We start from the raw sequence: 16,258 nt of genomic DNA on the forward strand, positions 1-16,258 counted from the left end.
GCAGTTTATAAAAACACAGACTAAAAATAGGAGGGGAAGTTTGTGCTTAGCATGCGTGAGACGCATGCATGCATAAATGAATGATGAGTGAATGAAGAGGTAAAGGAAAAGATAAACCATGCAAACATTCATCAAAAGAAAGCTTAGCTGCATTAATGGCTATATTAATATTGGGCGGAGTAGACTTTGGCATAAATATAGAAACATTTTATAACCAGAAATATATCAATTCACCAAGAAGATATAATAATCTCAATGTGTACATATCTACCAACAGAGTTTCAAAATATGTAAGGAAACATCTGACAGAAATGAAAAGAAAAACAGACAAATCCACAAATACTGATGGAGATTTCAATGTCCCTTTCTTGCTAACTGACAGAATGGTTGGACAAATCAGCCAGACTGGGGAAGACATTAAAAACTTAACTTTACCTAATCAACATTGGAACTCTACACCCAACAATGGCAGAATACAAAATATGTTCTCTGATCAAAATGAAATTAAGTGAGAAATAAATAACAAAAATGTAACTGAAAGATCCCTACATATTTGTAAATTTGATAACACATTTCTCTTTTCCTTTTTTTTTTTTTTGGTGCTGGGATTGAATTCAGAGTCTCACACACTTTATCCCTGAACTATACCCTCAACCCAATAACATACTTCCCATTGGTCAAAAGAAGAAATTACCAGGAAAATTATGAAATATTTCAAGATGAATACTAAATAAACACAATATATCAAAATATGTGGAATGAAGTTAAAGCAGTACTTGAAAAAACATAATTTTAAAGGCTCATATTATAGAAAAAGAAAGATCAATCATCTCTGCTTCTACTTTAAGAATCTAGAAAAAGAAGGGAAAAATCCAAATAAATCAGAGGAAGGAAAAAAAATAAGAACAGAAATCAAGGAAACAAAAAATGAAAATCAATAGAAAACAAATTAATGATACCAAAAGTTGATCTTTGAAAAGAAAAAAGATATAAATAATCAAACTCATGAATGGAATAGAGCACATCATTACAGATCTTATGGACATTTAAAAAATAAAATAAAACCAGATTCTAAACATTTGAAATCATCCAACCTACCTCTTCAAAGGAATATTTTTCTACAGTATGAAGAGCATCTTGTGTCTCATTCCACCCTCCAATAGAATAGATGCAGTCATTGAGGGCAGCTACCCCAAGATAGGCTCTCCTGGTTCCCATTGGAGGAAGTGGAGACCAACGCTTAGAAAGTGGATCATAAACTTCAAAAGAACGAAGCTCTATTCCTTCATTGCTGATTCCCCCAATTACATAAATTAAACCTGGAAATGAAATGTTTTTGCTCAGATGCTATAGAAAATAAGATAAAATGATGAAAAGTCATAGTTGTGATCTATTTGCTATGCCAATACTATATTTCATTCCAGAGTTTACAATATTATTTAAAAGAAAAAAATCAAGGGGCTGTGTCTGTGGCTGAGGTAGTGCACCTGCCTGGCATGTATGAGACCCTGGGTTCGATTGTCAGCACCACATATAAATAGATGTCTATCAACAACTAAAAAAAGTTAAAAAAGAAAAAATCAACTTCAGTCTAGATTATCACTTCTCACATTTAAGCATGTTACAAAAAATTAGGGATATAATTTAAAGTGACATTGAATCTTGAAGAACCCAATGATATTATAACAAAATAATTTGTCAGACAAGGATTTTCTATCTCATTGTCTGCTTGGTGATCTCAGGTTCCAGATCCAGTGCTACTACCCATAAATAAAAAAGGAAAGGGACATGGAACATCCCCCTGCAAATGGCATGCTGGGAATGACATTGTCTTCTTCAGCAAAAACCTACCTGTTGCTCAGATGGACATAAAATAGAGACTTTAATTTGGAATAGTTACATATCTAGGTAGCAGGATTAATTACTAAAGTACAATAGAATAAATTTATAGAGCTGCTCATTAAATTGACTTAAAACTAATGGTTCTGACAATCCAAAATTATTTTTGAGTTATTAATCTTATTTCTCATGATCTAAACTGAGAAGCTATAAATTATAAAAGAGTGAAATCTTAAGAAACACAGAGTGAACGTTAGTAAACTTTTAGCTCCAGTTTTGCCAGTAATGACTGATGAGAAAAGACAACTCACAACTTTGCTCATCTTCATCTTCCTTATCTATAAATTAAAAGAGTTTATGTAGACATAATTTCTAAGATCCCTCTCTAGCTCTATAATTTTAGATGGGAAGATAAAAAATATTAAATAAAAAATAATTAGAGAATACTATGATGTTAAACAATAAAATATAGTCCGATCATATAATTTGAACATTTAAATGCTGGTGGAAATCAGAAAAGGTACAATATCCACAAAGCATAAAGAACTTGAATTGGAAACTATAGGCTGAGCTATTATACAACAATAGGAAAATTGCTTCCTGCTCCACAGATACATATAATTTGCTCTCTAACCCTAAACAGAATTGGGTTCTATTTGTCAGTGCTTGCTACCTACTTCTTAGAGTAGACAAAATAATGTCCATGCACCAAAGAAGTCTGTAGGTAGAACATGAGAACTGTTCTTTGTTTGTTTTTGTTTTTTTTGTTGTTGTTGTTCATTTATTTTTTGGTACCAGGGATTTAATTCAGGGGCACTTTACCACTAATCCATATCCCCAACCTTTTTTTTTTTTTTTTTAATTTTGAAACAGGTCTCCATAAGTTACTAAGGCTGACCTCCAACTTGCAACCCTCCTGCTTTAGCCTCTGGCTAAAGGCGTCCACCACTGTGTGGGCTACAGTGAAAACTGCTTTTGATGCTATCTCCCTAACTTTAAAAAACTAACTCAGGTGTTCATGGGAGAAAATGACAATAATGGATTACATTTGAAATGCATAATCAGGTATGTCTGCCTACCTGGAATTTTTTTTAATATTTATTTTTTAGGTGTAGATGGACACAACACAATGCCTTTATTTTCATGTGGTGCTGAGGATCGAACCCGGGTCCCCCCGTGCTAGGCGAGTGCTCTACTGCTGAGCCACAATCCCAGTCCCTACCTGGATATTTTTATCTAGCTTTGTTTATTACAGAAAAAAATCAATTGTTTTGGCAATACAGAAATAAAGATTAATAATATGAGGTAAAAGATTTATACTTCTAGTGTCAATCATTTAATACTAACAGACCCAAAATATATCATTGTGAAGATAAAGCCCCGAACTCACATAATTTAAATACATGTGTATGTATATACACAGATACACACACACACACAAACACACATACTTCCACATATATCTTGTGGAAAAATGGTTTATAAAGTTATTACCTTGGGGCTGGGGTTGTGGCTCAGTGTTAGAGCACTCGCCTAGCACATGCAGGGGCACTGGGTTTGATCCTCACCACCACATAAAAATAAAATAAAGGTATTGTGTCCAACTACAACTAAAAAACAAACAAACAAAGAAAGTTATTACCTTGCATTTCACAGCACCCAAAGTAGTATCGTGATACAGCCATGTTGCCAACTACTTCCCATTTATTTTCATCAGGATCAAATCGTTCAATGGTGTTACCTATCTCAGCTCCAACCCATCCACCTGCAATCAAATAGAAAAATGTTTACTTTTGGGATAAAGGAAACTTATCTATGACAAAGACTTTAGAAAACATCTAACTACTTCATGTTATGGATGAGTATTACATGAACCAGAGAGGTAATTTGTCCAAGATGACATGAAGTTAGAAAATGATCAAAAGCAAAACTTGGGTCTTTCACTAGGCAGAAAACAAAGCAAAAAGTTCAACATATTGCAAAGGAAACAAGGTATTTTTCAAAGTGACCTTTTGAAATGATTTCTACAAATTCAGAATGGTTATACTAATCAAGATCAGTTCTAAACCTAATCAGAGTATACTACCTATTTAGTGTGATTTTAGGAACTTCAAAGAGGCCCTCACCCCAATAGCATTTTCTTATCATTCTCCAACTCTTGAAATTGAAAATGTTTTTTTTTCCTGTTATTTGAAGTATAATTGCAAAATGAAAGTACTTATGGGAGTGATAAAATATAATGCACTAAATTCACATTCAGATAACTGATATCTTTTCCAGAATAGGTTTTAATGGTGAGGTATGGGAAGAATATGAGTTCCACACAGTGAGTTAAAGAAAAAATGACAAAAAAAAAAAAAAAAAAGCGGGGGGAGACTACCATTCAGAGTGCTAGAAATGTTATATACTTAATCAAAATCATGAGATTTAGCCAGTCAGCTAGAGTGTTTCTTTGGATAGCTCATCTATATTTTAGCACTATCTCCTTTTAAAACTTCATACTTAAAGAGAATAAAAAAGAAAAGTCAAAAGAAGTGATAATAGAGAAGCCCTGTAAAAACATAACAAAACAAAACCCCATACTTGACAATATTCTTCAAGTAATACAAATTTGAGAATAGGAATTAATAGTTTTGAAAAGATACACATTTTTTATTGGAGAGAAGGAACATCTATAAAGTAATCAGAACCTAAGAATTCAAATAATATTAGTTATTCTTAAACTGAACAGCATAATTACCTAAAGCATAGATAGCCCCGTAACACACACACACTCCCAAGCCACAGCGGGGGTGATTCATTGAAGCTACAGTTGTCCACTGTTTAGTAACTGGATCATAGCATTCAGTACAGTCAAAAATCATTGAATCCTTTTCACCTGGTTTAAATAAGAGACACACAACAAAAGATTTAGTAATGCTAAACCACAGAACCATAATACAATATTCAATAACATTCTGTTTTAGACAATTCAACTGTTATGTGATTTTAAAATATCATTAAATTCATTTGCTCAGCAAGCATTATTTTGAATCTACAGAACTGTCATTTAAGCCTATTTATGAAATAAAGGCAATTTTCCTATTATTTATTTCTAATTCTACCACTCAAACAATCCATGTAATTTGAGGGGTAGGTATAGAAATTGAACTCAGAGGTACTTTCTCTGAGCTATATCCCGGGTCCTTTCAATTTTTTATTTTGAGACAAAGTCTCACTAAGTTGCAGATCCTGGCCTGGAAATTGTGATCCTCCTTCTTCAGCCTCCTAAGTGGCTGGGATTACAGATATGCACCACCAGACCCAGCTAATCCATGCAATTTCAGAGGACACAATTAGTATTTTAACATTACTATATTTTTTCAAGTATTAGTTTGGGTAGCTGGTCTTGGTACAATTTGTGGCTTAATGTAACCATAACCCTATGTAGCAACAAACAGAAAAAGAAAATTTTAAAAAACATACTACTTAAAATAGTATTTTAAAACACATTCTAAAAATTTGTCTAGGGGGATGGGGTTGTAGCTCAGTGGCAGAGTGCTCACCTAGCATGTGTGAGGCACTGGGTTCGATCCTCAGAACCACATAAAAAAAATAAATAAAATAAAGGTATTGTGTCCCTACACAACTAAAAATATTAAAAGAAAAAAAAAGGTAAATCGGGGAGATGGAGGTGTTGCTCAGAGTTATAGCATGTGCTAAGTGAACATAAGCCCTGGATTTAATCCCCACCACCACAAAAATAAATTAATAAATGAAAATTTAAAAATTTTAAATTAAGGCACACCTAAATAAATAAGAAATGTATTATGTTCATGAATTATATGTCAATGTAAACATGATAATTATGCTTACTGAACATAACTGCTAGTTGAGAACCTAATATATGCCAGATAAAGAAAAGCTCAAAAAATTGTTCTTGGTTAAGAACATCACAACCACCTGAGCTGACAAGAATCAATTAGCAAATACTATAAGGCTAAATAGTGAAGTTCTACATAATCACACTGTCAAGTGCTCTGGGAGTCCTGGGAAGATAACCATATTCTGATCCTCTGAATTCACTCAGGATGGAGACAAAGAATATTTATTGCTGATGAACTTTTTTTTCTTTTGGTACCAGAGATTGAACCCAGGGGTGCTTAACCACTAAGCAACATCCTCAGCCCTTTTTTTTTTTATTAATTTATTTTTATTTAGAGACAGGGTCTCACTGATTTGCTTAGGGTCTCACTAAGTTACTGAAGCTTGCTTTGAATTCACAATCCTCCTGCCTCAGTGTCCTGAGTCACTGGCATTATAAGCATGAACCACTGCATCCAGCTAATGGACTTCTTACCTATGTTTAAAAAAACACAAAAGCAAGCCAGGAGCAGTGGTGCACACCTGTAATCCCAGCAGCTGTCAGAGAGTTCAAAACCTGCCTCAACAAATTAGGGAGGCCTTACGCAACTCAGTGAGACCCTGTCTCTAAATAAAATTCAAAAAAATTACATGGATTGTTTGAGTGGTAGAATTAGAAATAGATAATAGGAATGTGGCTCAGTGGGTAAGCACCCCTGAATTTAATCCCCAGAACCAAAAAAAAAGAAAAAAAGAAAAACAAAATCATGATCAGAGGTCCAGTTTCTAAATAAACACATTGTTTTTTTCTAACTGGTAGAATAATAGTACAAATTTTACAAACAGAGGTCATGCACTATTTCTCAAACATGAGTTCTATAATAAGAGCAAATTTATCATTCTGTTTAAAAGAATGAATATTTGAGTAAGTTTTACATCTTCTTTCTTTTACAACTGAGAAAACTAAAACAATTAAACTAGAACTCAGGTAACTTTTCCAAGAAAAAGGCAAGAGGGACAGTACAGTTAAACATGAGGGGAAGATGGGCTGGGGATGTGGCTCAAGCGGTAGCACACTCGCCTGGCATGCATGGGGCGCTGGGTTCGATCCTCAACACCACATAAAAATAAATAAATAAATAAATAAATATATTATGTCAAAGAAAACAGACCCCCCCAAAAAAAAAACAACCACATGAAAGGAAGAATGGTAGGAGTGAGATTTAAGAGATTGAGAGCTAGACAGAAACCAGATATTATGTAGGGCCCTTGAAGGATATTATAGATTGGTTTTGATCTTAAGAGTAAACAGGAAAGGGCACAGTAGCCCATGCCTGGTAATCCCAGCAACTTGGGAGGTGGAGAAAGCAAGTTCAAGGCTAGTCTGGGCAACATAAGAAAAACTGTCTCAAAATAAAATAAAAGAATGTGATGGACATTATTATCCTAGGTACATGTATGACTACACATATGGTGCAATGCTACATCATGTACAGAGAAATGAAGAGTTGTACTGCAATTGTGTACAATGAATCAAAATGCATTCTGTTGTCATATATACCTAATTAAAATAAATAAATAAACTTATAAAAAAAAATAAAAAGGGCTAGGGATGTACTCAGTTGTAGAATGCTCCTGGGTTCAATTCCAGTACTGGGGGGGCCTGGGGTGGGGAAGTGAACAGGAAGCCATTTCAGAGTATGGCAATGACATGATCAGACCTGAATGTTAGAAGAACATCATAGGCCATAATGTATAGAATAGATTTAGAGAAACAAAAATAGAATCAGGAAAACTAAGGTATTATACTATACTAATGAAGAAGGTATACCGTTCTATATTTTGGAGAATTGAATAGGGGTTATAAAAGAAAGAATGGTATCAAGTATGACTGAAGTTTTGTCCTAAGTCACTAAGTAAATCATGGTTACAATTTATAGATGGCAAACCCTGGGAAAGAAACAGACTTAAGACCTGAGGAAATCAGAGTTTAGTTTAGACAAGTTAAGTCTGAAGTGCACATTAGACATATAAGTAAAGTTCAAATAGATGGCTTATTACATTTTATAAACAACCTTTTTTTTATTAAAACCAAACCTAAGTATTCTGTTTTGTTAAAAAATCACAGGATCTGTCTGATATGAATCATTCAACAACTTCTGTTTTCTTTCTTTGATCAATTCAATAAAAAAAATATTTGGGGGCTGGTGAATATAGCTCAGTAGGTAGAGTGCTTGCCTCACATGCACAAGGGTTCGATCCTGAGCACCACACAAAAAAAAATTTTTATAGAGTGTAACTATATCTATGTATATCACATAGCACCTAGCATTTATATATAAGACATATAAGAATGCAGTGAACTAGGGGCTGAGGAGAGAGGATAGTACCAAAAAAATGTAGCCAACTAGATTAATAAGTGAAATAAGGCATTTTTATTATTACCTCCAATAGCATAGACCATCCCTCCCAGAACTGCAACTCCCAGTCCACATCGAGCTTGATGAAGTGAAGACACAGTGGTCCAGTACTGGCTAAAAGTGTCAAAACGTTCTACACAGCTGAGAGCTCTGCTATCACTCCAGCGCCCCCCCTGCAACCGCGTATATCCACCTAAACAAAAGAAAAAAAGGAAGTAAACAGAAAATCCTTTACTACTCAATATGAGAATAACAGTAATGAGGAAAATTTAGCCATCTACCTCTAAACATTTATTATAACTATTGTATACCAAGAAATAAATGCATTATTTATGTTGCCATATATAAAAAATAACATACAAATATATTATTCTTAAATGTGCCAAGCCCTGAAAGACTATGGCTTAAATGCAAGGAGAAGGTCTGATGATACAGTCTGATGATAACAGAATGTTAGATAAAATGTAAATCTAGGGGCTGAGTTGTGGCTCAGTGGTAGAGCACTCACCTAGCACATGAGAGGCCCTGGGTTTGATCCTCAGCGCCATATAAAAATAAATAAATAAAATAAAGGTATTGTGTCCGACTACAACTAAAAAATAAATATTAAATACATATATATAGGGCTGGGGATGTGGCTCAAGTGGTAGCGCGCTCGCCTGGCATGCGTGCAGCCCGGGTTCGATCCTCAGCACCACATACAAACAAAGATGTTGTGTCCGCCGAAAACTAAATAAATGAATAAATATTAAAAAAAAAAAATACATATATATATAAAAAATCTAGGCACTGATTATCTATTTAGTTAGAAAGTTTCACTATGACTTCTATTAGTGTCTTTTTCAATTAAAAATAGTAGATTGAAATCCTTGTTTTGATTGCACATCCCATCAGTAAAAATTTATAGTATGCATTCCAATGGTGAAAATTTACATATTACATATAAAATATATGCAATTATAAATTATATCATATATAAAGCACTTACATAAACACTATTTCATATATATTGATCTGGAAAACATTTCACCTTACATATCAAAAATTTATCAGGTTTAATGCTTTTAAATTAAAAATGAAAAGAAATTTTAGTATGCTCCTTGGGTATTCTGATAAATCATGCTGCACCTGACACTTTGGAGACCATTGATTTCTATTGTACCAATGACTAAAATAGTTCAAAAATTTGAGATTTATTCTCTACATTTTTTACTTGAATTCAAAATTTCAAATTTTAAAGCAATGTTTCTTTAGTCAGTCATTTGATAACTGGCTAATAATCTAAGAGCCCAAACATTCAGATCACAGAATAACAGATGACAAATTAAGTAGCTATGTATTTTAAAAAATGTTTACTATGCTACACAAATATAATTTATAAATCTGTAACCTGAATGTGAAATTAAATATTACATTTTTAATTACATATTGTGACATGTATATTAAAAACAAAAATATTAAAAAGTTTTGCTTCTGAAAATAAAGATAATTTCTATTACTTTTTTAAAGGTCCTCACCTACTGCATACAGGTACTTTCTTGCTTTCTTCCGAGGTCGGATCTTAGATGTCTGCAGAAAACTACAAAACTTGTTCTCTTTGGGAGATTTACACACCTCACAGTACTCTTTCAAAAGTGTTTGCAGTGCAACACGAAGATTAAAATCAGATACTCCTAGAGCAATATTTAAAAAGACAATATTTCAAATAACTCTTAAATGCTATCAAAAGGCACATTTCTAGAAATAAAACACATTTTGTACTCAAATCATCATCAAACGATGGCATTTGTTCCCTCAATATCAAATATTATTTTCTCATTGCTACTAAGGAATATACTTTCTTTAAATCAAAAAATTGTTTTAAAAATATGCTCACAATATTAGTTTGAAAACTCACATATAAGGATTTCTAAATAAAAATGAAAAAGTGTAAGGGGACCAAAACTATCTTAAAAAATAGTAAAAAAAATCTAATTTTCAACCTAATAACAAAAAAGATACAAAATTATGTTATAAATTTTAAAAAACGATAGGCAAAACAGGAGACAAAAATTCTGGTGGAATGAGGACCATTTCTCTAAAACGCTCTTGAGTATGACTGGGCAGGTTGTCCCTTCTTAAGGGTGCTTAGCTGAGGTAAACTGAGGATGCAAATCAACCTGTCTTCTTTTGCCAACTTTTAAGACCTAGCCCCAATAAAAGAGCACTGTTTTCTAATTTGCACAAAGCACTATATATGCTAATAAGGGACTGTCTCTTAGTTTGTTTCTATTTCCCTAGCTTTATCTCTACATCCCACAAGAATTTTGAGGAAAGGTCAAATAATAAACTCTGGAGAATTCCCACCAATAATTAAAAATTTGGAGAAAGGATGAACAATGAAAAAGCAAAACTCAGAAGAAAGTTGAGGAAACTAAACCATTAAAAGAAAAAGTCTTAGCTGGAGGTATAGCTTAGGAATGAAATGTTTGCCTAGCAGGCACCAGAACCTGGGCTGGATCTCCAGCATGGTGGGGTTCTTTACAGGACCATACTCTTGGAATACATTTCTAGGTAGGTTAAGTAGGCCTTGATTCAAGACCAATAATAAGACCGAAATAGTGTGAAGAGGCTGCCAATTCTGTCTCAAAGCATCTCTGAGCCTGCTGAATAGGCAACAAGAGCAAAGCTCTACCCTCTCAAGCTGAAAACATTTATGGAAGAGAAGTTATCATTGAAAATAAATGGTGGGGGCTGGGGATGTGGCTCAAGTGGTAGCGCGCTCGCCTGGCATGCGTGCGGCCAGGGTTCGATCCTCAGCACCACATACAAACAAAGATGTTGTGTCCACCGAAAAATAAATAAATAAATATTTAAAAAAAAAGAAAAGAAATGGTGGCAGACATGTCCAAGGAATATTGTGGGGATTTGACCCTTTCATGAATCTTGTGATAGATGAGGATGGAGATGGCAACTAGTGGGGAACAGAACAACAATGGAATGTGATAATACTAGGAAATAGAATCATCATGTTAGAAGTCTTGGAATGAGTATTAAAAAAATGGCTGTTTAGCAGAGAAATCTATGACCCTTTTCCAAAAGGCCTATTTAAAACTAGGATATAAAAATCAGGGCATGTATATTTTCATATTAAGCTTTTTGTTAAATAAACTTTGGTGGGGGGTACCAAGGATTGAACTCAGGGGCACTCAACCACTGAGCCACATCTCCAGCCCTATTTTGTATTTTATTAGAGACAGGGTCTCACTGAGTTACTTAGCCCTTGCCATTGCTGAGGCTAGCTTTGAACTGGCAATCCTCTTGCCTCAGTCTCCCAAGCCGCTAGGATTACAGGCATGTGCCACCGCACTCGGTGGAAGAAAACCTGGTGGAGATCATCAAATTTATTTAAGTACAGAGATAATGGCATAGAACTAAGGGAATCATGATTGCAAATACCTATATAAATAAAGGCTATAAATCTTGACCGAGAGTAGGAGAGAAGAAAAATAAAAATGCTAAGTACCTCATTTTTCTTACCAGAGTTTGATAACTGTTTTAATATAGAACTATGGGGCTGGGATTGTACTATGGTAGAGTGCTTCCCTAGTATGCGTGAAGCACTGGGTTCGATCCCCAGCACCACATAAAAATAAAAATAAATAAAATAAAGGTATTGTGTCCATCTACAACTAAAAAAAATATTTAAAAAATATTTAAATATGGGCTGGGGTCATGGCTCAGTGGTAGAGTGCTTGCCTCACATGTGTGAGGCACTGGGTTCGATTCTCAGCATCACATATAAATAAATAAAATAAAGGTCCATCAACAACTAAAAAAATTTTTTAAAAATATGGAACTATGCTTTCATCTTTAAATAATTTTGCCCTTAATTTCATATGAACCTTTAAGATTATTTCTTGAGATGAAGAAATACTTATTGGAAATTAATTATTGCTTCTATTTCTTGTTTTGTTAATTTTTAGTGAAATTAAACTAAATTTTTATATTATAAATAGTATATATAAAAAAATTATCTTTTTAAAAATTTTTTTGTAGTTGATGATGGACAGAATGCCTTTATTTTATTTGTTTATTTTTATGTGGTGCTAAGGATCAAACCTAGGATTGATGTGGTATTAAGGATCGAACCTAGCATGCCTCCTCACACATGCTAGGCAAGTGCTCTACCACTGAGCTACAGCCCCAGCCCAGGATTCTTATTCTTGTTAACTTTTAGTGAAATTTAACTAAATTTTTATATTATAAATGGTACATGTATCATGATTCTTATTCTTACTAAAATTTTTTTCTAAAGACCATCCAACGAACTACCTATCATCAATCCTCCTCTATATCACATATTTCCTATATATGAATTAAAACTGGCTATTTCTAAGAAACAGACTTTGGGTGACTTATTGTTTTACTTTGTAGTGCTAGGGATCAAACCCAGGACCTTGCTCTTGCATGCATTTTACCATTGAGCCTTTTTATACACATATATGTGTGTGTGTGTGTGTGCATATATATATATATATATATATATATATATATATATATATATAATATATAATATATATTGTGTATTTTTTTTAAAGAGAGAGAGAGAATATGAATCTTTTTTGTAGATGGACATAACACAATGCCTTTATTTTTATGTGGTGCTGAGAATCAAACCCGGGTCCCGCCCATCCTAGGTGAGCGCTCTACCGCTGAGCCACAATTCCAGCCCCTATATTATGTATTATTATAACATACATACACACACACACACACACACACACACATTATTTTGAGATAGGTTATCTCTAAGTTGCCCTGTGGTCTCAAACTTGCAATCCTCCTGCATCAGCCTTCAGAGTTGCTAGGATTATAACTGTGAGCCACTGCACCCAGCTCCTGTTTGTTGCTTTTTATATATTTGTATTACCTACACTTTTTATAATAAGCATATGCCACAAATTAGGCAGAAAAGTCTACACATTCACATAATGTAATTTAATTACTTAGGTTAAGTATTTTGCTCCTTCTCTGAATTTTGTGGTGGAGTCATCTTGTTTTTCTCTAATAGATTGCCCATATTTTCTAAAATATAACCAAAGTTTCGAAGTTGAAAAATATTAATGTTGACTTTTTAAAAATCCTCAATTTCAGCCCAGCATGCAGGTGCATGCCTGTAATCCCAGCAACTCCAGAGGCTGAAGCAAGAGGATCACAAGTGAAAGACCAACCTGGGCACTTAGTGATACCCTGTGTCAAAACTTAAAAATTAACAGGGCTGCAGATGTAGCTGAGTAGTGAACCCAGGTAGTGTCCCTGGGTTCAATTTCCCACACAACACACACACACACACACACTCCACAATTTACTTCTCCCTGACACACTGAAGATTTTTCCTCCAGTAAAATACCTTCATATGATAACTACTGGGCCTGCTTAAAAAACAGTGGAAGAGCCCAGTACGATGATGTATGCTTATACTCCCACTGGCTCAGGAGACTGAGGCAGGAGGATTGCAAGTTCGAGGACAGCCTCAGCAACTTAATAAGACCCTAAGTAACTTAGCAAGACTCTGAATTGAAATGAAAAATAAAAAAGGCTGGGGATGTATCTCAATGGTAAAGCACCGCTGGGTTAAAACTCTAGTACTAAAAACAAAACAAAACAGTGGTAGACTTAATTTTAATCACAAAAAGCTGTAGGAAAACAAGCCCCAATATGGGTAACCCTGCCTTGCTCCTAGCAAAGGAATTTCCCCTTAGCACTCTCTATCCTGGGCACTTGAGAAAGCCAACCCAGACAAAAAAACCTTTATCCATTCCTAAATTTTCACATGACTCATACAAAAGTATGTATGGGTAATTCCTCTCCCTTGTTTTAGCATTTAAATACAGCCAGTCCTCATTAATTGAGGAGTCCCTATTTGTGAATAACCCCTACTCACTAAAAAGTATTTTAACCTCCAAATTAATATTTGGAGTACTTTTGTAGTTGTTCATCGACATGTGCAGAATGGCAAAAAATTTGAATCATCTCATATGTACTTTCTGGATGAGATTGAAGAAGGATTCACTCTGCCTTGTTATTACAGCTCTTAGAATGTAAATAACCACCTTTTTCAGTCTACTTTAGGCCATGTTTTTTGCAATTTTTTTCTTTTTGTTGATTTCGCTGTTTAAAATAGTCCCCAACTCTAGTACTCAAGTACTATGTAGTATTCCCATGTGCACCAAGGCTATTATGAGCCTCACAGGGAAAACATAGTTGGCTCTGCATATCTGTTGGTTCTATATCATGTATTCAACCAATGGCAGATAAAAATAATTGGGAAAAAATATTATCTGTACTAAACATGTACAGACTTTCTTCTTGTCATTATTCCCTACACAAAACAGTACAATAACTATTTATATAGCATTTGCATTATATAGAGAGATGATATAAAATACATGGAAGGATTGTGTTGGTCATATGAAAATACCATTTATATAAAGGGCTTAAGCATGTGTGGATTTGTGTATCCTTGGGGGTTCAGGAACCAATTTACCAAGGAATCTGAGGGTAGACTATTTGTATTAGGCAAGTTTCATTCAGGAATAAGTTATAGTGCTTGGCCATGAGTTCAATGTTAATAAATCAACAATATGTGTTAAGGTATTTTTAGATTAAAATACACATAAAATAAAGCTTCGTATTGATTGGAGAACAAAAATGTTGTGACCAGAGGCTTGTAGGAAGCTAACTCCATATATCATCTAGGAGAAATAGCTCGATATTTGCTAATTTAGTGTTTGTGGCAACTGTATAGGAAATAACTATTGCAAGTAACAATTAACACTATATGTACTAATAAAAATATCACTCAAAAAAAAACCTACAAAATTCTCTTAACACTGCCAAGAGTGGAGAAAAACTAGCAATTATTCAAAATAATTTCTTCACAGAATTACACCTTTGATGCTTACTAGTGTTATTTAATTTGTAGGAAGATCATCTGTAATTGTTACAACCTAATGTTTTAATGCATGAGGACAGTAAAAGTATCAAATCTTTAAAATATAAAGAACTTTTTTAAAAGAAATTTAAATTTTATAATATCTCTAATATACAGATTAAAACCCATTTTATGCTATGGTACAAATATTTTCAGAAAGAAGTTTAGCTTTGGGCCTGGGAATACAGCTCAATGGAAGAGCACTTGCCTAACATGTATAAGGTCCAAGGTTCAATCCCCAGCAAAGCGGGGATTTAAAGCTAATTCAAAGGCTACTCAGAGGCTATGATATTATATCAATATAAAATTCATTTTATAGTGAGAGGCATTTATTCAGTTTTGCTTTTGTTTTTAATATAAGCATTTTCCTTAAATATTAAGATTTGCTGAAAATTTCAGAATGGTAAAAGGAAATCTTATCTTGAAATAATTAGTACCATCAACAATAGCAGATCAGTATTAGTTTTGTCAGTAACTTTATAACACTAATCTGTTTTATTAATTTCAGAAAAAGATATATAAGAATTTCATTAAAATAGGGAGTAGAAATATCAAAATACTGTCTACTCACCAAAGTTGTACCTTACATAATTTCAATAGATGTGTTACTGAATCAAAAAATGAAAACACTATTAAATTTCAGAGAAAAAGCCATTTGATGATCAATTAATTTGATAGACAGTGAGAAAGTTACCTTCTATATACTTTAAAAGTCTCTGAGGAGGTAATAAAGGGAATCGAATTGGGTCCAGCACTTCTACCACATGTTTTCTTCTCTTTCCCAGATCTTTCAGAATCCATTGCATTGCAGCTAAGAAGACCTGATATTCGTCCTCAATGCTAAGCTCTTCACTTCGTAATATTTTGATCAGCTGATCTTTTGTAAGTGCTAGGAACTCTTCCCCATTATGAACCTCCAAGAAATGGACATGGATGTAGTTTTCTGTGAATTCCAAAAGATCATGGCAGGCAATTTGCTCAGAGAACTGAAAGATTCCAATGCAGTTCAATGGATCAACTTGTCCTTTGAGAAATTCACAGCAAAGATTAACAACTTCAGTTAATTGTAGCATGTCCGCTGCGACAATCAACTCCTGAACATTGTTCACAGCTATGTTCACTATACCTGGGGAAGTAGGGAGACAAAATAGCCAATAAGATAAAAACATTTGATTTACCA

The 16,258-nt window shown here is 33.9% G+C and overlaps 1 protein-coding gene across 6 annotated transcripts in view; it reads right to left on the reverse strand.

Annotated features, from left to right (window-relative positions):
- Positions 1-16,258, reverse strand: part of Ipp (intracisternal A particle-promoted polypeptide) — a 37,878-nt gene that overhangs the window by 12,323 nt on the left and 9,297 nt on the right. For 4 of the 6 annotated variants that reach the window (XM_071617793.1, XM_027937661.2, XM_071617794.1 and 1 more), the window contains 6 exons: positions 15,773-16,204; positions 9,620-9,775; positions 8,128-8,295; positions 4,580-4,717; positions 3,482-3,604; positions 1,099-1,319 (listed from right to left, as the gene is read on the reverse strand). In XM_071617793.1, coding sequence (XP_071473894.1) covers positions 1,099-1,319; positions 3,482-3,604; positions 4,580-4,717; positions 8,128-8,295; positions 9,620-9,775; positions 15,773-16,204 — 1,238 coding nt within the window. The remainder of the gene's footprint in view (positions 1-1,098; positions 1,320-3,481; positions 3,605-4,579; positions 4,718-8,127; positions 8,296-9,619; positions 9,776-15,772; positions 16,205-16,258) is intronic. The other 2 variants (XM_071617795.1, XM_071617796.1) reach the window with 2 other exon arrangements.

Source organism: Marmota flaviventris, chromosome 10, assembly GCF_047511675.1.
Source record: "Marmota flaviventris isolate mMarFla1 chromosome 10, mMarFla1.hap1, whole genome shotgun sequence".
Taxonomy (NCBI): Eukaryota; Metazoa; Chordata; class Mammalia; order Rodentia; family Sciuridae; genus Marmota; species Marmota flaviventris.